This window comes from Glandiceps talaboti, chromosome 20 (assembly GCF_964340395.1).
Source record: "Glandiceps talaboti chromosome 20, keGlaTala1.1, whole genome shotgun sequence".
Lineage (NCBI taxonomy): Eukaryota > Metazoa > Hemichordata > Enteropneusta > Spengelidae > Glandiceps > Glandiceps talaboti.
Genome location: NC_135568.1, coordinates 20856514 through 20880153, shown reverse-complemented (window position 1 = coordinate 20880153; position 23640 = coordinate 20856514). Strand labels below are relative to the sequence as shown.

The following is a 23640-nucleotide window of genomic DNA, read 5'->3' as shown; positions in this document are numbered from 1 at the left end:
ATTTGCATACATTTTTTGAATATTTACTTACTTGTCTATTATTTGACCAGAACACACTGCCATTTGGTTGTTGCTATGGGCGTGGTCATCATTCCTAGGCCCAAAATGTTTTGTGAAAAATCTGTAGAATAACACTTCTAACAACATTCCCACCAAATTTCAGGCCAAACTGCCTAGTAATTTTGAAGTTTATGTTTTCTGACCCAAAAATGGCTCCAAGTTGGCTAAATTGCATCATATCCCAAAACAAATTGACGTGCATATGTAAGTCATAGTTCAGTATCAATTTAACAAGTTTGAAAGAATGAATGTCCAAGAAATGGCTCCAGATGCAAGCATTGACGGACACATGCATGTACACACAGATGGATGGCACCCAATCTATAAGCTCCCGTCCCAGACTATGTCCAGCGGGGGCTAATAAAGATCCATCAATAAACGATAAACAAGAAACAAAAATATATCGATATAGCATAATTTTGCACAATAAAACAATCTTGCAAAATTGTGGTCATTGTTACTAAGGTAACAAACATTGAGTTTTAAACATCTATTGTGAATCTCACTACACACGTGCTGCTCGTAAAATTATCATAAGCCGGAAGTTTTACCACAAGTTTTATCTCACTTCCTGTTAATGTTATTTCTATGGGTGTCACACGTATATAATGTCAAGTAAAAATGAGATTTGAATTTCTGAAACGAAACACTTAAAAATGTTTAGTACTTCTTTCTCCTCCATTGACATCTATTTCCATGATACCGAGAAGAACATTTGCATAGATCATACCCTCTACATCTTCCCCCATTCATACATGGACTGCTACACACGGCTGAAATTAAGAACATGTAGAACTTGTAGCTTTACTCCAGATTTGACAAATAATTTGACAATGCATGTATGTTTCTTAATTAAGATTTACAATCCAATGGTGACATCACAAGTTCCACTCAAAGAGTGTCAACCTAAAGATTGTTTAAAAATAGCCCCAATGGCATTGTAGCACAACTGTACAGTTTTCCGCAAAAATCATATGCAGATCCATGCTAGGTATTGGTGTTCATTTGCTGAATGACGATCCAGTTGCCTATCCAGCCCCATTGTTATCTTTGCAATATACCTGATCATTTGGCTGTTGCTATGGACATGGTCATGTTGCCAGATATGTTTGCATACATTTTTTGAAACTTTATTCATTTGTCTATAAATCTCCGTTATCTTTACAATATATTTGATCATTTGGTTGTTGCTATGGGAGTGATCTTGTTGCTAGGCACATTTACATACATTTTTTGAATGTTTATTCACTTGTCTATTAATCCCTGTTGTTATCTTTGCAATATCTGTGATCATTTGGCTGTTGCTATGGGCGTGTCTTGTTGCTAGGTATATTTTGCATACATTTTTTGAATGTTTGTTCACTTGTCTACGAATCCCTGTTATCGTTGTCAAATACCAACAGTTTGACTGTTGCTATGGGTGTGGTCAAGGTTGCTTGGACCAATTGTGCCAAAACGTTTTTGAAGAAAATCTGCAGGATAACACTTCTAGAAACATCACACCAAGTTTCAGTTTCATTGACCAAGTACTTTTTGAGATATATGTTTTGACTAAAATTCACATTTTTCACTTAATTTGCATATCACTGATGAGATCATTATATGCTTAATATTTCTTGACCAAAGTTTTTTGACCAAAAATAACATTTTTGGAACCGAATCACACACCGGTGGTCACACAAAGATCATTTTGATTTGTACAATTTCCCAACTGGACACCAAAGGTAATACACCCACCAAATATCATGGCAATCGGTACTGCAACTATTGACTTTTAGTTGTTTACACACAGACAGACAGATGAACGGACATACACTTTGCCATGCCTATAGTACTACTGAGCTTTATTAGTTCAGTTGTGTATTTAAAGTTAAACATTTACACCAATAAATATCTGTTGTATGTAATTTTTTCGTGTTTTGTGGGAATCATTGGAATGGGTATTTGAAAATCATAAATGCTTGCTTGGTGGGGTACTTAAAAGCCTGGGGACATTGATAATTATAATTTCTCTGACTCTAACCCCCTCATCATCTGATGCCATACCATCCCTTCAAGAGAATGTTTACGTAACTATTCATATTCTGACTTTGCGCCTTTTGTTCCAACGTTTTATGACCTTGCACAAAAATAACTGACACTCTCTTCCTCTGTCATTGGAATATCTGATCAACAATATCATTGCTGAAAACAGGTACCCTCCCCAAAATACATGCCCCATCCCTTCCGCTGAAATTTGTGTCCAGTCTCTAGGCATCCTTTAGATAACAACAGTTAAGCCTCTACACACAGAGTCATACCATACATCAATACAGTAATATCGATATTCGGGTAACGGTGTACAAAGGCTTTGATAAATAATGTTTACCTTGATGACATGCTCCACCACTCCATCCAGGTGCACAGGCGCAGAATCCTGGATATATGCAGCTACCACCGTTCTTACAACCTTGAGGGCAGACGGCTACAAGACAAACAACAAAACGATTTTAGATAGGATTTATCATCATGGTGTAATAGGGAATATTGTTTGATGACACAAAGATGTGAACTTACAGAGGATGATGAACAGATCACATTTACAAACTAGCATCCATTCGAACTAGTCCGCCAAAAGATGTTGTTTACTTTCATTTTTTTACAATAATAACAAAAAATAATGCCAATAGTGATGTAGCACAACTGCATTTTGGCTGTTGCTATGGACATAGCCTTGTTGCTAGGGATATTTGCATTCATTTTTGGAATCTTTATTTACTCACCTACCCTTCCCACTTGTCATCTTTGCAATATAACCATCATTTAGCTGTTGCTATGGGCGTGGTCCTGTTGCTAGGCATATTTGCATACATTTTTTGAATCTTTAGTCACTTACCAACCCATCCCTGTTGTTAACTCTGTAATATGCATCGTCTTTTCACTGTTGCTAAGGGCATGGTCATGGTTGCTAGGGCAATTGTGTCGAAATGTTTTCAACAATAACTGCAGAATAATATTCCAGAAACATCCCTACCAAGTTTCAACCCATTCACCATGCAGTTTCAAGATATAAGTTTTTTACCAAAATTGAGATTTGTAGACCTAATTTGCATATTGCACGTTACGTTCATCCACACATCCCCAGATGCATCCCCATTAAATTTCCGCCTAATCTGCTCAGTAGTTTTGGAGCTATATATTTTTGACAAAAAAGACACATGTTTAAACCTAATTTGCATATCACCGATGGAATCATCCTGTCATGAACAATTTCTTAGTAAAATCACCTCTAAGAATGTTTGATCTGCAGAGTAGTTTTGGAGCTAATAAATTTTTTGAAAAATCACATTTTTTTACCAAAGTCACACACCTGTGGGAAGATCATTTTGGTTTGGACAATTTCCGAACTAGACACCCAAGGTAATACACCCATCAAATATCATAGCAATCAGTCCAGTGGTTTTTGACTTTAAGTTGTTTACATACACACACACAGATAAGTGCATAAGGAACAAGTGATACAGTTCGAATCAATAAATGCAATCCAACGTTTCGAATCAAAATTCTTTATCAAGGATATGAAGGCATGACATATAGTAGGTCACTATCTAATCTATATATATAAATGTTATGGAATAGAGTGAGAACCATGCAAATTTTTATCAACGGTTACATACATGGAATCAGATCATAATGTCACGCGCACCAAAAAGAACCCGATAGAACATGCCTGAAAGATAGACTAAGCATAGATATATATTAGGGAATGGTGTAAATAATCTATTAATTCCATGGGATTCCAGCACTCTGAAATGGAAAATGATTTCCTCCTCCTTCAACCTCAATCGATCCTCATCACCAGAAACCTTACAAATTCCTGAAAGAGACAAATCTGATACACTATGATCGTTGGTAATAAAATGCATAGATATGGGATAATATAGTTATGATTCTTTTGTCTGGCATGACAGAGATGTTCTACAAAGCGATCACCAAAACGACGTACAGTCGAACATATGTACAAAAAGACCCACATTTCTGGCATGTACTGCAATTAGTCTCAATACATTTCATTAGACAAGCAGATCTACTTGTAATAGTCACAATGTTCTTAGGGCCAAATAACATTATTAGTATTAGTAATGAAACAACATGTACCACATCGAGTTCGATTGCATGGAAATGAACCAGCATTAACTTCCAATTCATATTGTTCGGTATGAATGACCATATCGCTAAGATTGGTATCACGGCGCCAAGCTGTTAAAGGTGCTTCAGGAAATAATGAATTAGTTACACTTATCACTTATCTAAATTAATTAAAGTTACACATGTAATCAATAAATTGCATCAGTTCCCCAAGTCTACCCACTTGTGTCATATACTGTAACTATGAAATCTACCCACCTGTGTCATATACTGTAACTATGAAATCTACCCACCTGTGTCATATACTGTAACTATGAAATCTATCCACCTGTGTCATATACTGTAACTATGAAATCTACCCACCTGTGTCATATACTGTAACTATGAAATCTACTCACCTGTGACATGTACTGTAACTATGAAATCTACCCACCTGTGTCATATACTGTAACTATGAAATCTACCCACCTGTGTCATATAACTATGAAATCTACCCACCTGTGTCATATACTGTAACTATGAAATCTACCCACCTGTGTCATATACTGTAACTATGAAATCTACTCACCTGTGTCATATACTGTAACTATGAAATCTACTCACCTGTGACATGTACTGTAACTATGAAATCTACCCACCTGTGTCATATAACTATGAAATCTACCCACCTGTGTCATATACTGTAACTATGAAATCTACCCACCTGTGTCATATACTGTAACTATGAAATCTAACCACCTGTGTCATATACTGTAACTATGAAATCTACTCACCTGTGTCATATACTGTAACTATGAAATCTACTCACCTGTGACATGTACTGTAACTATGAAATCTACCCACCTGTGTCATATAACTATGAAATCTACCCACCTGTGTCATATACTGTAACTATGAAATCTACCCACCTGTGTCATATACTGTAACTATGAAATCTACTCACCTGTGACATGTACTGTAACTATGAAATCTACCCACCTGTGTCATATAACTATGAAATCTACCCACCTGTGTCATATACTGTAACTATGAAATCTACTCACCTGTGTCATATACTGTAACTATGAAATCTACTCACCTGTGACATGTACTGTAACTATGAAATCTACCCACCTGTGTCATATAACTATGAAATCTACCCACCTGTGTCATATACTGTAACTATGAAATCTACCCACCTGTGTCATATACTGTAACTATGAAATCTACCCACCTGTGACATGTACTGTAACTATGAAATCTACTCACCTGTGACATGTACTGTAACTATGAAATCTACCCACCTGTGTCATATAACTATGAAATCTACCCACCTGTGTCATATACTGTAACTATGAAATCTACCCACCTGTGTCATATACTGTAACTATGAAATCTACTCACCCGTGACATGTACTGTAACTATGAAATCTACCCACCTGTGTCATATACTGTAACTATGAAATCTACCCACCTGTGTCATGTAACTATGAAATCTACCCACCTGTGTCATATAACTATGAAATCTACCCACCTGTGTCATCTACTGTAACTATGAAATCTACCCACCTGTGTCATCTACTGTAACTATGAAATCTACCCACCTGTGTCATCTACTGTAACTATGAAATCTACCCACCTGTGTCATCTACTGTAACTATGAAATCTACCCACCTGTGTCATCTACTGTAACTATGAAATCTACCCACCTGTGTCATATACTGTAACTTTGAAATCTACCCACCTGTGTCACATACTGTAACTATGAAATCTACCCACCTGTGTCAACTACTGTAACTATGAAATCTACCCACCTGTGTCATATACTGTAACTATGAAATCTACCCACCTGTGTCATCTACTGTAACTATGAAATCTACCCACCTGTGTCATATACTGTAACTATGAAATCTACCCACCTGTGTCACATACTGTAACTATGAAATCTACCCGCCTGTGTCAACTACTGTAACTATGAAATCTACCCACCTGTGTCATATACTGTAACTATGAAATCTACCCACCTGTGTCATGTAACTATGAAATCTACCCACCTGTGTCATATAACTATGAAATCTACCCACCTGTGTCATCTACTGTAACTATGAAATCTACCCACCTGTGTCATCTACTGTAACTATGAAATCTACCCACCTGTGTCATCTACTGTAACTATGAAATCTACCCACCTATGTCATCTACTGTAACTATGAAATCTACCCACCTGTGTCATCTACTGTAACTATGAAATCTACCCACCTGTGTCATATACTGTAACTTTGAAATCTACCCACCTGTGTCACATACTGTAACTATGAAATCTACCCACCTGTGTCAACTACTGTAACTATGAAATCTACCCACCTGTGTCATATACTGTAACTATGAAATCTACCCACCTGTGTCATCTACTGTAACTATGAAATCTACCCACCTGTGTCATATACTGTAACTATGAAATCTACCCACCTGTGTCACATACTGTAACTATGAAATCTACCCACCCGTGTCAACTACTGTAACTATGAAATCTACCCACCTGTGTCATATACTGTAATTATGAAATCTACCCACTTGTGTCATACAACTATGAAATCTACCCACCTGTGTCATATACTGTAACTATGAAATCTACCCACCTGTGACATGTACTGTAACTATGAAATCCACCCACCTGTGTCATATAACTATGAAATCTACCCACCTGTGTCATATACTGTAACTATGAAATCTACCCACTTGTGTCATATAACTATGAAATCTACCCACCTGTGACATGTACTGTAACTATGAAATCCACCCACCTGTGTCATATACTGTAACTATGAAATCCACCCACCTGTGTCATATAACTATGAAATCTACCCACCTGTGTCATATACTGTAACTATGAAATCCACCCACCTGTGTCATATAACTATGAAATCTACCCACCTGTGTCATATACTGTAACTATGAAATCCACCCACCTGTGTCATATAACTATGAAATCTACCCACCTGTGACATGTACTGTATCTATGAAATCTACTCACCTGTGACATGTACTGTAACTATGAAATCCACCCACCTGTGTCATATAACTATGAAATCTACCCACCTGTGTCATCTACTGTAACTATGAAATCTACCCACCTGTGTCATCTACTGTAACTATGAAATCTACCCACCTGTGTCATCTACTGTAACTATGAAATCTACCCACCTGTGTCATATAACTATGAAATCTACCCACCTGTGTCATATACTGTAACTATGAAATCTACCTACTTGTGTCACATACCGTAACTATGAAATCTACCCACCTGTGTCATCTACTGTAACTATGAAATCCACCCACCTGTGTCATACAAGTATGAAATCTACTCACCTGTGACATGTACTGTAACTATGAAATCTACCCACCTGTGTCATATACTGTAACTATGAAATCTACTCACCTGTGTCATCTACTGTAACTATGAAATCTACCCACCTGTGTCATATACTGTAACTATGAAATCTACCCACCTGTGTCAACTACTGTAACTATGAAATCTACCCACCTGTGACATGTACTGTAACTATGAAATCTACCCACTTTGTCATATAACTATGAAATCTACCCACCTGTGTCAACTACTGTAACTATGAAATCTACCCACCTGTGACATGTACTGTAACTATGAAATCCACCCACCTGTGTCATATAACTATGAAATCTACCCACCTGTGTCATATACTGTAACTATGAAATCTACCCACTTGTGTCATATAACTATGAAATCTACCCACCTGTGACATGTACTGTAACTATGAAATCCACCCACCTGTGTCATATACTGTAACTATGAAATCCACCCACCTGTGTCATATAACTATGAAATCTACCCACCTGTGTCATATACTGTAACTATGAAATCCACCCACCTGTGTCATATAACTATGAAATCTACCCACCTGTGTCATATACTGTAACTATGAAATCCACCCACCTGTGTCATATAACTATGAAATCTACCCACCTGTGACATGTACTGTATCTATGAAATCTACTCACCTGTGACATGTACTGTAACTATGAAATCCACCCACCTGTGTCATACAAGTATGAAATCTACTCACCTGTGACATGTACTGTAACTATGAAATCTACCCACCTGTGTCATATACTGTAACTATGAAATCTACTCACCTGTGTCATCTACTGTAACTATGAAATCTACCCACCTGTGTCATATACTGTAACTATGAAATCTACCCACCTGTGTCAACTACTGTAACTATGAAATCTACCCACCTGTGACATGTACTGTAACTATGAAATCTACCCACTTTGTCATATAACTATGAAATCTACCCACCTGTGTCATACAACTATGACATCTAACGACCTGTGTCATACAACTATGAAATCTACCCACCTGTGTTATATAACTATGAAATCTACCCACCTGTGTTATATAACTATGACATCTACCCACCTGTGTCATATAACTATGACATCTACCCACCTGTGTTATATAACTATGAAATCTACCCACCTGTGTTATATAACTATGAAATCTACCCACCTGTGTTATACAACTATGAAATCTACCCACCTGTGTTATATAACTATGAAATCTACCCACCTGTGTCATACAACTATGAAATCTACCCACCTGTGTCATATAACTATGAAATCTACCCACCTGTGTCATATAACTATGACATCTACCCACCTGTGTTATATAACTATGACATCTAACAACCTGTGTCATATAACTATGACATCTACCCACCTGTGTTATATAACTATGAAATCTACCCACCTGTGTCATATAACTATGAAATCTACCCACCTGTGTCACATACTGTAACTATGAAATCTACCCACCTGTGTCATATAACTATGAAATCTACCCACCTGTGTCACATACTGTAACTATGAAATCTACCCACCTGTGTTATATAACTATGAAATCTACCCACCTGTGTCATATAACTATGACATCTAACAACCTGTGTCATATAACTATGACATCTAACAACCTGTGTTATATAACTATGAAATCTACCCACCTGTGTCATACAACTATCAAATCTACCCACCTGTGTTATATAACTATGACATCTAACACACTGTGTTATATAACTATGACATCTAACAACCTGTGTTATATAACTATGAAATCTACCCACCTGTGTCATACAACTATGAAATCTACCCACCTGTGTCATATAACTATGAAATCTAACAACCTGTGTCATATACTGTAACTATGAAATCTACCCACTTTGTCATATAACTATGAAATCTACCCACCTGTGTCAACTACTGTAACTATGAAATCTACCCACCTGTGACATGTACTGTAACTATGAAATCCACCCACCTGTGTTATACAACTATGAAATCTACCCACCTGTGTTATATAACTATGAAATCTACCCACCTGTGTCATACAACTATGAAATCTACCCACCTGTGTCATATAACTATGAAATCTACCCACTTTGTCATATAACTATGAAATCTACCCACCTGTGTCATACAACTATGACATCTAACGACCTGTGTCATACAACTATGAAATCTACCCACCTGTGTTATATAACTATGAAATCTACCCACCTGTGTTATATAACTATGACATCTACCCACCTGTGTCATATAACTATGACATCTACCCACCTGTGTTATATAACTATGAAATCTACCCACCTGTGTTATATAACTATGAAATCTACCCACCTGTGTTATACAACTATGAAATCTACCCACCTGTGTTATATAACTATGAAATCTACCCACCTGTGTCATACAACTATGAAATCTACCCACCTGTGTCATATAACTATGAAATCTACCCACCTGTGTCATATAACTATGACATCTACCCACCTGTGTTATATAACTATGACATCTAACAACCTGTGTCATATAACTATGACATCTACCCACCTGTGTTATATAACTATGAAATCTACCCACCTGTGTCATATAACTATGAAATCTACCCACCTGTGTCACATACTGTAACTATGAAATCTACCCACCTGTGTCATATAACTATGAAATCTACCCACCTGTGTCACATACTGTAACTATGAAATCTACCCACCTGTGTTATATAACTATGAAATCTACCCACCTGTGTCATATAACTATGACATCTAACAACCTGTGTCATATAACTATGACATCTAACAACCTGTGTTATATAACTATGAAATCTACCCACCTGTGTCATACAACTATCAAATCTACCCACCTGTGTTATATAACTATGACATCTAACACACTGTGTTATATAACTATGACATCTAACAACCTGTGTTATATAACTATGAAATCTACCCACCTGTGTCATACAACTATGAAATCTACCCACCTGTGTCATATAACTATGAAATCTAACAACCTGTGTCATATACTGTAACTATGAAATCTACCCACTTTGTCATATAACTATGAAATCTACCCACCTGTGTCAACTACTGTAACTATGAAATCTACCCACCTGTGACATGTACTGTAACTATGAAATCCACCCACCTGTGTTATACAACTATGAAATCTACCCACCTGTGTTATATAACTATGAAATCTACCCACCTGTGTCATACAACTATGAAATCTACCCACCTGTGTCATATAACTATGAAATCTACCCACCTGTGTCACATACTGTAACTATGAAATCTACCCACCTGTGTCATATAACTATGAAATCTACCCACCTGTGTCACATACTGTAACTATGAAATCTACCCACCTGTGTCATATAACTATGACATCTAACAACCTGTGTCATATAACTATGAAATCTACCCACCTGTGTTATATAACTATGAAATCTACCCACCTGTGTTATATAACTATGACATCTAACACACTGTGTTATATAACTATGACATCTAACAACCTGTGTTATATAACTATGAAATCTACCCACCTGTGTCATACAACTATGAAATCTACCCACCTGTGTCATATAACTATGAAATCTAACACACTGTGTTATATAACTATGAAATCTACCCACCTGTGTCATATAACTATGACATCTAACAACCTGTGTCACATACTGTAACTATGAAATCTACCCACCTGTGTCATATAACTATGAAATCTACCCACCTGTGTCACGTACTGTAACTATGAAATCTACCCACCTGTGTCATATAACTATGACATCTACCCACCTGTGTCATATAACTATGAAATCTACCCACCTGTGTCATATACTGTAACTATGAAATCTACCCACTTGTGTCATATAACTATGAAATCTACCCACCTGTGACATGTACTGTAACTATGAAATCCACCCACCTGTGTCATATACTGTAACTATGAAATCCACCCACCTGTGTCATATAACTATGAAATCTACCCACCTGTGTCATATACTGTAACTATGAAATCCACCCACCTGTGTCATATAACTATGAAATCTACCCACCTGTGTCATATACTGTAACTATGAAATCCACCCACCTGTGTCATATAACTATGAAATCTACCCACCTGTGACATGTACTGTATCTATGAAATCTACTCACCTGTGACATGTACTGTAACTATGAAATCCACCCACCTGTGTCATATAACTATGAAATCTACCCACCTGTGTGATCTACTGTAACTATGAAATCTACCCACCTGTGTCATCTACTGTAACTATGAAATCTACCCACCTGTGTCATATAACTATGAAATCTACCCACCTGTGTCATATACTGTAACTATGAAATCTACCTACTTGTGTCACATACCGTAACTATGAAATCTACCCACCTGTGTCATCTACTGTAACTATGAAATCCACCCACCTGTGTCATACAAGTATGAAATCTACTCACCTGTGACATGTACTGTAACTATGAAATCTACCCACCTGTGTCATATACTGTAACTATGAAATCTACTCACCTGTGTCATCTACTGTAACTATGAAATCTACCCACCTGTGTCATATACTGTAACTATGAAATCTACCCACCTGTGTCAACTACTGTAACTATGAAATCTACCCACCTGTGACATGTACTGTAACTATGAAATCTACCCACTTTGTCATATAACTATGAAATCTACCCACCTGTGTCATACAACTATGACATCTAACGACCTGTGTCATACAACTATGAAATCTACCCACCTGTGTTATATAACTATGAAATCTACCCACCTGTGTTATATAACTATGACATCTACCCACCTGTGTCATATAACTATGACATCTACCCACCTGTTATATAACTATGAAATCTACCCACCTGTGTTATATAACTATGAAATCTACCCACCTGTGTTATACAACTATGAAATCTACCCACCTGTGTTATATAACTATGAAATCTACCCACCTGTGTCATACAACTATGAAATCTACCCACCTGTGTCATATAACTATGAAATCTACCCACCTGTGTCATATAACTATGACATCTACCCACCTGTGTCATATAACTATGACATCTACCCACCTGTGTTATATAACTATGAAATCTACCCACCTGTGTTATATAACTATGAAATCTACCCACCTGTGTCATACAACTATGAAATCTACCCACCTGTGTCATATAACTATGACATCTACCCACCTGTGTCATATAACTATGACATCTAACACACTGTGTTATATAACTATGACATCTAACAACCTGTGTTATATAACTATGAAATCTACCCACCTGTGTCATACAACTATGAAATCTACCCACCTGTGTCATACAACTATGAAATCTACCCACCTGTGTCATATAACTATGACATCTACCCACCTGTGTTATATAACTATGACATCTAACAACCTGTGTTATATAACTATGACATCTAACAACCTGTGTTATATAACTATGAAATCTACCCACCTGTGTCATACAACTATGAAATCTACCCACCTGTGTCATATAACTATGAAATCTAACACACTGTGTTATATAACTATGAAATCTACCCACCTGTGTCATATAACTATGACATCTAACAACCTGTGTTATATACTGTAACTATGAAATCTACCCACCTGTGTCATATAACTATGAAATCTACCCACCTGTGTCACATACTGTAACTATGAAATCTACCCACCTGTGTCATATAACTATGAAATCTACCCACCTGTGTCACGTACTGTAACTATGAAATCTACCCACCTGTGTCATATAACTATGACATCTACCCACCTGTGTTATATAACTATGACATCTAACAACCTGTGTTATATAACTATGAAATCTACCCACCTGTGTCATATAACTATGAAATCTACCCACCTGTGTCACGTACTGTAACTATGAAATCTACCCACCTGTGTCATATAACTATGACATCTACCCACCTGTGTTATATAACTATGAAATCTACCCACCTGTGTCATATAACTATGAAATCTACCCACCTGTGTCACATACTGTAACTATGAAAACTACCCACCTGTGTCATATAACTATGACATCTAACAACCTGTGTTATATAACTATGACATCTAACAACCTGTGTTATATAACTATGAAATCTAACAACCTGTGTTATATAACTATGACATCTAACAACCTGTGTTATATAACTATGAAATCTACCCACCTGTGTTATATAACTATGACATCTAACAACCTGTGTTATATAACTATGAAATCTAACAACCTGTGTTATATAACTATGACATCTAACAACCTGTGTTATATAACTATGAAATCTACCCACCTGTGTTATATAACTATGACATCTAACAACCTGTGTTATATAACTATGACATCTAACAACCTGTGTTATATAACTATGAAATCTACCCACCTGTGTCACATACTGTAACTATGAAATCTACCCACTTTGTCATATAACTATGAAATCTACCCACCTGTGTCACATACTGTAACTATGAAATCCACCTACCTGTGTCATATAACTATGAAATCTACCCACCTGTGTCACATACTGTAACTATGACATCTAACAACCTGTGTTATATAACTATGAAATCTACCCACCTGTGTCATATAACTATGAAATCTACCCACCTGTGTCATATAACTATGAAATCTACCCACCTGTGTCACATACTGTAACTATGAAATCCACCCACCTGTGTCATATAACTATGAAATCTACCCACCTGTGACATGTACTGTAACTATGAAATCTACCCACCTGTGTCATATAACTATGAAATCTACCCACCTGTGTCACATACTGTAACTATGAAATCTACCCACCTGTGTCATGTAACTATGAAATCTACCCACCTGTGACATGTACTGTAACTATGAAATCCACCCACCTGTGTCATATAACTATGAAATCTACCCACCTGTGACATGTACTGTAACTATGAAATCTACCCACCTGTGTCATATAACTATGAAATCTACCCACCTGTGTCACATACTGTAACTATGAAATCTACCCACCTGTGTCATATAACTATGACATCTAACAACCTGTGTTATATAACTATGACATCTAACAACCTGTGTTATATAACTATGAAATCTACCCACCTGTGTCATACAACTATGAAATCTACCCACCTGTGTCATATAACTATGACATCTACCCACCTGTGTCATATAACTATGAAATCTACCCACCTGTGTCACATACTGTAACTATGACATCTAACAACCTGTGTTATATAACTATGAAATCTACCCACCTGTGTTATATAACTATGACATCTAACACAGTGTCATACAACTATGAAATCTACCCACCTGTGTTATATAACTATGACATCTAACAACCTGTGTTATATAACTATGAAATCTACCCACCTGTGTTATATAACTATGAAATCTACCCACCTGTGTCATATAACTATGACATCTAACAACCTGTGTCACATACTGTAACTATGAAATCTACCCACCTGTGTCATATAACTATGACATCTAACAACCTGTGTTATATAACTATGACATCTAACAACCTGTGTTATATAACTATGAAATCTACCCACCTGTGTCATACAACTATGAAATCTACCCACCTGTGTCATATAACTATGACATCTACCCACCTGTGTCATATAACTATGAAATCTACCCACCTGTGTCACATACTGTAACTATGACATCTAACAACCTGTGTTATATAACTATGAAATCTACCCACCTGTGTCATATAACTATGAAATCTACCCACCTGTGTCATATAACTATGAAATCTACCCACCTGTGTCACATACTGTAACTATGAAATCCACCCACCTGTGTCATATAACTATGAAATCTACCCACCTGTGACATGTACTGTAACTATGAAATCTACCCACCTGTGTCATATAACTATGAAATCTACCCACCTGTGTCACATACTGTAACTATGAAATCTACCCACCTGTGTCATGTAACTATGAAATCTACCCACCTGTGACATGTACTGTAACTATGAAATCCACCCACCTGTGTCATATAACTATGAAATCTACCCACCTGTGACATGTACTGTAACTATGAAATCTACCCACCTGTGTCATATAACTATGAAATCTACCCACCTGTGTCACATACTGTAACTATGAAATCTACCCACCTGTGTTATATAACTATGAAATCTACCCACCTGTGTCATATAACTATGACATCTAACAACCTGTGTTATATAACTATGAAATCTACCCACCTGTGTTATATAACTATGAAATCTACCCACCTGTGTTATATAACTATGAAATCTACCCACCTGTGTTATATAACTATGAAATCTACCCACCTGTGTAATATAACTATGACATCTACCCACCTGTGTCATATAACTATGACATCTACCCACCTGTGTTATATAACTATGACATCTACCCACCTGTGTTATATAACTATGAAATCTACCCACCTGTGTTATATAACTATGACATCTAACAACCTGTGTTATATGTATTAGATAATTGATATAAATTGTTATGACAAATTAAATCCTGACAGTTTAGTATTGTTATTGTGAGTAATATCCACGACGAGTTGATAAGTAATTCACATAATTAGAAAAAATGGTATCGTTCCATTAAAGGTTTCTTATCATTTTCAAGTCAAAATAGTCATTGAACACAACAGAATATTACTAATTACTAAAGGCTACTATGAGGCTTAGAGAATAGGTTAGAATGTCTATTCAATGATTAAGTAAAAGACTAAGTGCACACGCACACACACACACACATCCACACAGACAGACAGACAGACACTTTGCCATGTCTGTGGCACTACTGAACCTTATCAGTTCAGTGGCACTAACAAATACGTTCAGTTTCGTCAGGAATATTTAACCTTTGACCTTTTCGATTTCCTTTTATCACTTTCTCTCGCCAAAAATTGTGCGCACAACATTTAAACAGTTTTATTTGAACACGAGATTTTACGGCGGCCCACAGGTGACAGACGAAAACTAAATTTGTGCTATAAATAATTGATTTTTGAGGGCAAAATATTTAATAAAAGGATAACACTTTTATTTCATATGACAAAACATTAATTTCTTGGGTCAATATAGAAACATCAAAGCAAAAAACTACAATTTCTGTGACAAATAAATTCTTTTTACGGAGCAGAAAATTAATTTGCGAAATGAAAATTTTTATTCGTGTGGCCAAAACTTTATTTTCGAGTGATAACATTTAAGTTGCAGGATAAAATGTTTAATTGTTGGTGCAATGTTTGAAACATTAGAACCGTTTTTTCTAAAGTTTTCTAACAAGACTTAAAATACCTCATTGCAAACTGTTAATCCTTAGATCAGTACACCAAGTTTTCGTGAAAAAACTCTAAATTTGTGGAAAAAGTATTTAAATGTCAAGCCGTAATATGAATTTAAGTCCATTACAATCTTATACTCTGACTGCAGAAACAACATTTGTCACCATACAACCTCTTTTTCTAATCGACGAGATTTACTTAACACAGGATGCAACATTAATGTTTGGGGACGAAACATTAATATGCGAGGACAAAACTTTCTTTTTGCTTGACGGAAGTTGGACTGCATGACGGAAATTGATTATTTATCCCACAATCCTCGGCACACTCTTGGCGGCTATTTCAACTTCGCGACCAGCACTATATCTGATCATGTCAACTGGTAAACACATCAATTGTTTCCAGTGTATAAATGTGTTTTTTTTAAAGATAATAAAGGACGGAAACACCATTCCCATCAATACTAGTATTCCTGGACCCAATCTCATTAAAAACTGATATGGTAAAAGCAGCTAAATGCTTTATTTACCTCTATTTCCATCGTTTTGTGATGTTTCCCACGCAGGCGGCGATCACTCAGAAGAAAAACAAGCGACAAAAACTATGGAAATAGAGATAAATAAAGCATTTAGCTGCTTTCACCACATCAGATTTTAATCAGATAGTCCTGGACCAATGGGGGAAAATGGACCAATCGCATTCTCAAGAATTAAAAGTTATATTGAAAATGACAGTGTCCTGTGGAATAGTTGTAGAATATATATCATGAGAGTTGGACCCTGAATGCACACAACACCTCAAAAAACAGACAGACTAAAAACGAAGAATGTACCTCTGCCCTATACATTCCGACGCTGATCTAGGTACTGAGAATGGTACTGTGGCTGTAATATAGTGCTTTGGTTTGGGATGACCCAAATGTTCATAGATATGTGACTTCATGACATAATTACAGAATTGAGGCCTGTTATCGAGAGATTACAAAGAGTATTTTAGTTCTGAATTTATGGCAGGGGGTCTGAGGACAAATGGGGGGGGGGGGCAACAAATTGGAGGTTTTAAGGTGGAGGGACATGGAAATTCTGATCGCTTGAAAGGGGAGGGGCACGAAATGTTTAGCTCATGATTTGAACCAAAGTACACATCGGGAGTGGTCTTTTACCGAGTACATTTGAACATTTCTTGCAGCTTTGCCACAATGAATTCAAAAGCCTACAGTCAGTGATAAGATGGGTGATTACTATACGAAATAATGTGTTTGTGTATGCCTTAATCTCTCTTCTCCCCCTCCCCCTTCCTCTGTCTGTCTGTCTGTCTGTCTGTCTGTCTGTCTGTCTGTCTGTCTGTCTCTATCTCTGTCTGTCTGTGTCTGTCTGTCTGTCTGTCTGTCTGTCTGTATGTATGTATGTATGTATGTATGTATGTGTGTGTGTGTGTCTGTCTGTCTGTCTGTCTGTCTGTCTGTCTGTCTGGCTGGCTGGCTGGCTGGCTGTCTGTCCGTGTCTCTAATGTATGGACGCTGAAGTCTATTGTCACTTTTATTTTAATGCATTGTACCATATAGTTGTACGGAAGTGGGGGGGTTATAATTATACATATTAAAATGTGTCGGGGTTACGAAAATTATTGGGGGGGGGGGCTACGAAATTCTTTTGACCAAAATATTTTCTCCCCCCCCCCTCCTCCCTGCCGTAAATTCTAACCGTAGCCTTATGTGATGAATAGCCGTGACATTACCCAACACAATGATTAAGAGGACGCTTTAAAGTTCCACAAAGATCTTGTAAACATTTGGCATTTGAGATGAGGGACATACATGTGGGTATAATAAATCTGATGGCACGGGTTCCTGCAACATGACAATCGCGCAAACATAATAATCACCCCCGTGTTTTGATTTAGAAGTCAAAATGCCAAGTGAATCCATAGCAATTTAAAAGTGTTTTTTTTCAATGTCCATAAATAAAACCAGTTATCAGTACATTGTAAATGACATTTCGTCTTATAAGTACTTTTTAAAGTTTTGGTAGTGTGTTAATGTGGGCAAAGTAGTAATGATATGAATACATAAAAACAATGGGTGAATCTCAATTATAGATCTTGGTGAAACTAACTTCCTTTTTTCCAAGGGATTTTGTTTACAGAATCTTTTGATTTCATTATATGTAAGAGGCATCTCTGAAGTAATTCATGATATATTGAAGAACAAGCTTACTTGGCTAAACATCGAAAACTGTCGGTTTCAAAGTATTCATTTTAGCAATAAATAGAATCAAGAAAAGATGCTATAGTTTGCAGCGTGAACAGCGCCACCAGGCGACTAAACGGAGAAAATATACAATAGCGTCATTGATGTGTATTGTAACACAATTTTAGCTTTTTAAGGCGCTAATATATTAATTGTCTTTTCAAAAGTTGGAGTCTATTATCCCCATGGAAAGTGAAAATCTAATTTTTGACATCAATTTGGTCTGTTACTTGATGAAGCTCTTTAGCTGAATATTTTAAAGAATTGGTGTAAAGACAGCTTTTTAGAAATGAATGTTTCAAAAATAAAATAATTAGTTGTAGCACATAAAGTAACTGACCAATTTAAACCTGTATCAATGAATGGAGACTCTGTTGAAGTTGTTACTAGTTTCAAATACCTTGGGTCAATTCTCGATGGCAAGCTCTCCTTCGCCGAAAACACAGACTATATTTAAACTCACTGTAAAGTCCTTTTAAACTCACTGTATGTATATTTTCATGAAAACTTGGTGTACTGCTCTGAGGATTAATAGTTTGCAATGAGGTATTTTAAGTCTTGTTAGAAAACTTTAGAAAAAACGGTTCTAATGTTTCAAACATTGCACCAACAATTAAACATTTTATCCCGCAACTTAAATGTTATCACTCGAAAATAAAGTTTTGGCCACACGAATAAAAATTTTCGTTTCGCAAATTAATTTTCTGCTCCTTAAAAAGAATTTATTTGTCACAGAAATTGTAGTTTTTTGCTTTGATATTTCTATATTGACCCAAGAAATTAATGTTTTGTCATATGAAATAAAAGTGTTATCCTTTTATTAAATATTTTGCCCTCAAAAATCAATTATTTATAGCACAAATTTAGTTTTCGTCTGTCACCTGTGGGCCACCGTAAGATTTAGTTGAACACGAGATTTAGTTGCGGTGAAAAAGGAATTTCCCTCCAGTGACATGTCTGAATATTAACCTATTAAATGTGTTCATATTTTAAGGAAAATATTGAAATTTAAAAAAAGTCTATACAAGTCTATTCAGCTATGATGGGACATACATGCAATTTATTTTGTGTTGTTAGAGTTTTACTATTTTTTCCTATAGTAAGTTTGTTTACAATTTTGTATTCAGAATTGTAACTGTAACCATGCCAACAAAACTGTTCCATCTTCTTAACCCTTTCTTTTGATAGCATGGTAACTTACCTTTTTGACAACGGTGACCATGATAATTACTAGGACAGATACATTTGGAGAAACCATGTACACTGACACACCTTCCTCCATTCATACAGGCAAGTGAACAAACAGCTGTGTTGAAAAGATGAGAAATGTTTAAAATGGCACATCACAGTTTTTTACTTTTTTGAGTAAAAAATAACTTTTTAAAAACCTACAAAAGTCAAAAGGAATATGATGGATGTTTATTCTTTACGGTCGTCCATGATTTTTAAGATGATCTTTTTCAATGTCGAAGTATTGTCACTTCCTAAACTGACTCATTGGACTACCAGTGCAGTCAATTGATATTAGGTGTCATTTTTTAAAGTTGTACTGGAAAATATATACATTTCGTTAGTAAAAACTGGCATATGGTATAACCACAACTGGAATAAGTCAAATCGTTCATATGAGTAGTGTTTTACAAGTATGAATCCCACAATTTCATGTAGAACTGTCTTGTGAACACAACATTGCAAACTCTACTTAAGGGAGAACCATTTGATTTCTGGGGGGGGGGGGTGCGGAGGAAGTGAGTATGGCAGCAAATTTTTTACCCATAACTGTGACAGCAAATTTTTTTTCTATTGTCAGTCCTGCATCCAATTATTTTTTCCATATGCAGAAGGAATGCAACTTATTTTTCTCGGTTTATTCAATTTTGTAATGTGCAGTTCATAACTATACCTACATGTCACTGGTTCACAACTAACTTGTTCCGTGTAAGTAGCAATAAGTAGCAGTTTACAATCCATGCTTCTGCAATTTAAATTTTAAGTACAAGAGATAGCTGGTAAAAATTCCATGAGGAGCTGACTGATCTGGGTAGTGTTGTACTCCTGACCCCTCTGATCAAATATTCCATACACGCACTCATACATACTGATCATATTACCATCCCAAGTACCCTGCCTGTAAAACAATGTCTACCAAGACATTCTCTTACAACATTCTCTTTGCAAAAATTAAAACAACGTGTTTTACTGTTTCTGTCCCTTTCGTACATACTGAGATATTTGAGAACTGTTTTCCTTTAAAAAAAATGCTCTATCAAACATGTCACTGTCCTTTAGCTCAAATTTTTTTGAAGTACGCATATAATCATTTTAATTGATAGCAACATGTCTTTAAATATTCACATCGGTTGAAAATATTTTGTCATTATTTTAAAACTATTTCTCTATTTTTGAGGACACTGGACTTGGAGGCTCCTATTTTTTATCTGAAGACAAAAACCTCTCTAATACACTTAAAAAGAAAATTATTGCCATAACTTGTAACTGTTGTTACATGATCAGCTGTCCAACTGAGTCTTTGATTTCTGTTCAATAGTGTACTATTTCCTTGATGTGTTGTAGTTGATTTTTTTTACAAATGTTGATGCACATGCTATTGAAAAAGTTTTGTATTGGAATGTACTAGTTCAGTCCCCTAATTGTTGGACAGAATGACATTGAATACTATAAAATGCAGTCTAGTATCTTGTTCTTGTTTGATTTAGTTGAATATACTGTCAAGAGAAATAAATGTATAACTCAAAACCAAATCACGCAGCGAAAATATTACACCAAATGTTATTCATAGAGTACATAAAGGTAAAAGTAGGGTATTCGAAGACCCTGTAAGTGTCATAGTACTCATATGCATCACTACCAAAGAAAAACTACATCTCTGCAGCCCGGAAGACCACAGCCACTTAAATATCGACACAGCAGGTCCAGACAGTCTATTATTTGTCGTCACCCGAGCCACAATCACAATGACCACTTCAACCCAGCCAGCAACTGTAACCACACCAGATCATCCACCTGTTTTTTCCAGCCCATGGAATGTTAGTGCACATGTTGATGCCGCACATTTGAAATGGTGTAAAACACGTTTGATAGTCCACTGAGGGACTGATGTGAGAAAAATGCGAAGAGGCATTTCAAAGTCTGCTGAGGGAATAAATAAGGAAAAATAACACCAATGGCATTGTAGCACAACTGTACAGTCTTTTAAAAATGTTTATCTACATGCTGGTCCATGCTTACTATAGGTGGTCATTTGCTGAATGACTATCCAGTTGCCTATTCAACCATGTTGCTATCTTTGCAATATACACGATCATTTGGCTGTTGTTATGGGCGTGGTCATGATGCTAGACATATTTGCGTACATTTTAAAATGTTTTTGTTCATTTGTCTAAGAATTCCTGACATTATCTTTGCAATATACATGATAATTTGGCTGTTGGCATGGGAGTGGTCTTCTTGCTAGGCACATTTGCATACACTTTTTGAATGTTTATTCATTTGTCTATCGATTCCTGTTATATTTGCAATATATGTTATTAGTTGGCTGTTGCTATGGGCTTGGTCTTGTTGCCAGGCAAATTTACATACATTTTTTGAATGTTTACTCACTTGCCTACCAGATGATGTTGTTATTTGGTCAAAGTATACTGCCATTTAGTTGTTGCTAAGGGCGTAGTCATGGTTGGTAGGGCCAATTGTGTCAAAATATTTTCAAGAAAATCTGCAGAATAAACACTTCGAGAAACATCTCACCAAGTTTCAGTCTCATTGACCAAATTGAGAAATATTTGACCAAAATTCACGTTTTATACCTAATTTGCATATTACTGATGAGATCTATATTTACTCACCCCTAAGAATGTTCCCACCAGATATCATGCCAATCTGCCCAACAGTTTTGGAGTTTTTTGACCAAAAATCACATTTTTTACCCAAATTGCACATCTCTTATGCAATCATTTTCATTTGAACAATTTCCCAACAAGACACCTGAAGTAACATGACCACCAAATATCAAAGCAATCGGTCCAGCATTTTTTTACTTTATGTTGTTTACACACACATATTGCCATGCCTTTAGCACTACTGAACCTTATCAGTTCAGTTGTGCTAAAAATGATGAATCAAAACCGGAGTTTCATTTTTATTTATTTATTTATTTATCTTATTTATTTTATTTGATATAAATGCTTGTGATGTTTCAAATCTTGACCCATGAATTTGAAAAGAATGGCTTCACTAGAAGCATAGATTAATATTGTCGAACACCTCATAGTAAATGAAGAGAGAACACATTCGTTGATCGTAAGTGGCAGAAATTTTGATAGCAGACTATGGAGAAAATACAAGTTTTTCAGAAAAAAGCATGAGGAGACTTTGTGCGGAATATAACAAGAAAACAGGTGGTAGAAGTACCATCTCTGACAGACAGCTAGATGTTCAGGGTGCCATTGAAGAGGTGAGTGACGAATAATATCTTTTATACATCATTTATACATGTTGTTTAATATTTATCTCACCATGCCTGGAGTGAACGTGTGTTTTAGA

At 36.2% G+C, this 23640-nt stretch overlaps 1 protein-coding gene across 1 annotated transcript in view; it reads right to left on the bottom strand.

Moving 5' to 3' along the window:
- Positions 1–350: 350 nt before the first annotated feature.
- The window catches only part of LOC144450906 (uncharacterized), a 40224-nt gene continuing 16934 nt past the window's right edge, over positions 351–23640 (bottom strand). Inside the window, exons 3-5 of the mRNA XM_078141666.1 lie at positions 20282–20386; positions 2429–2524; positions 351–833 (exon numbers count right to left, since the gene is read on the bottom strand). Of these exons, the coding sequence (XP_077997792.1) occupies positions 721–833; positions 2429–2524; positions 20282–20386 (314 nt within the window). The 3' untranslated portion in view covers positions 351–720. The remainder of the gene's footprint in view (positions 834–2428; positions 2525–20281; positions 20387–23640) is intronic.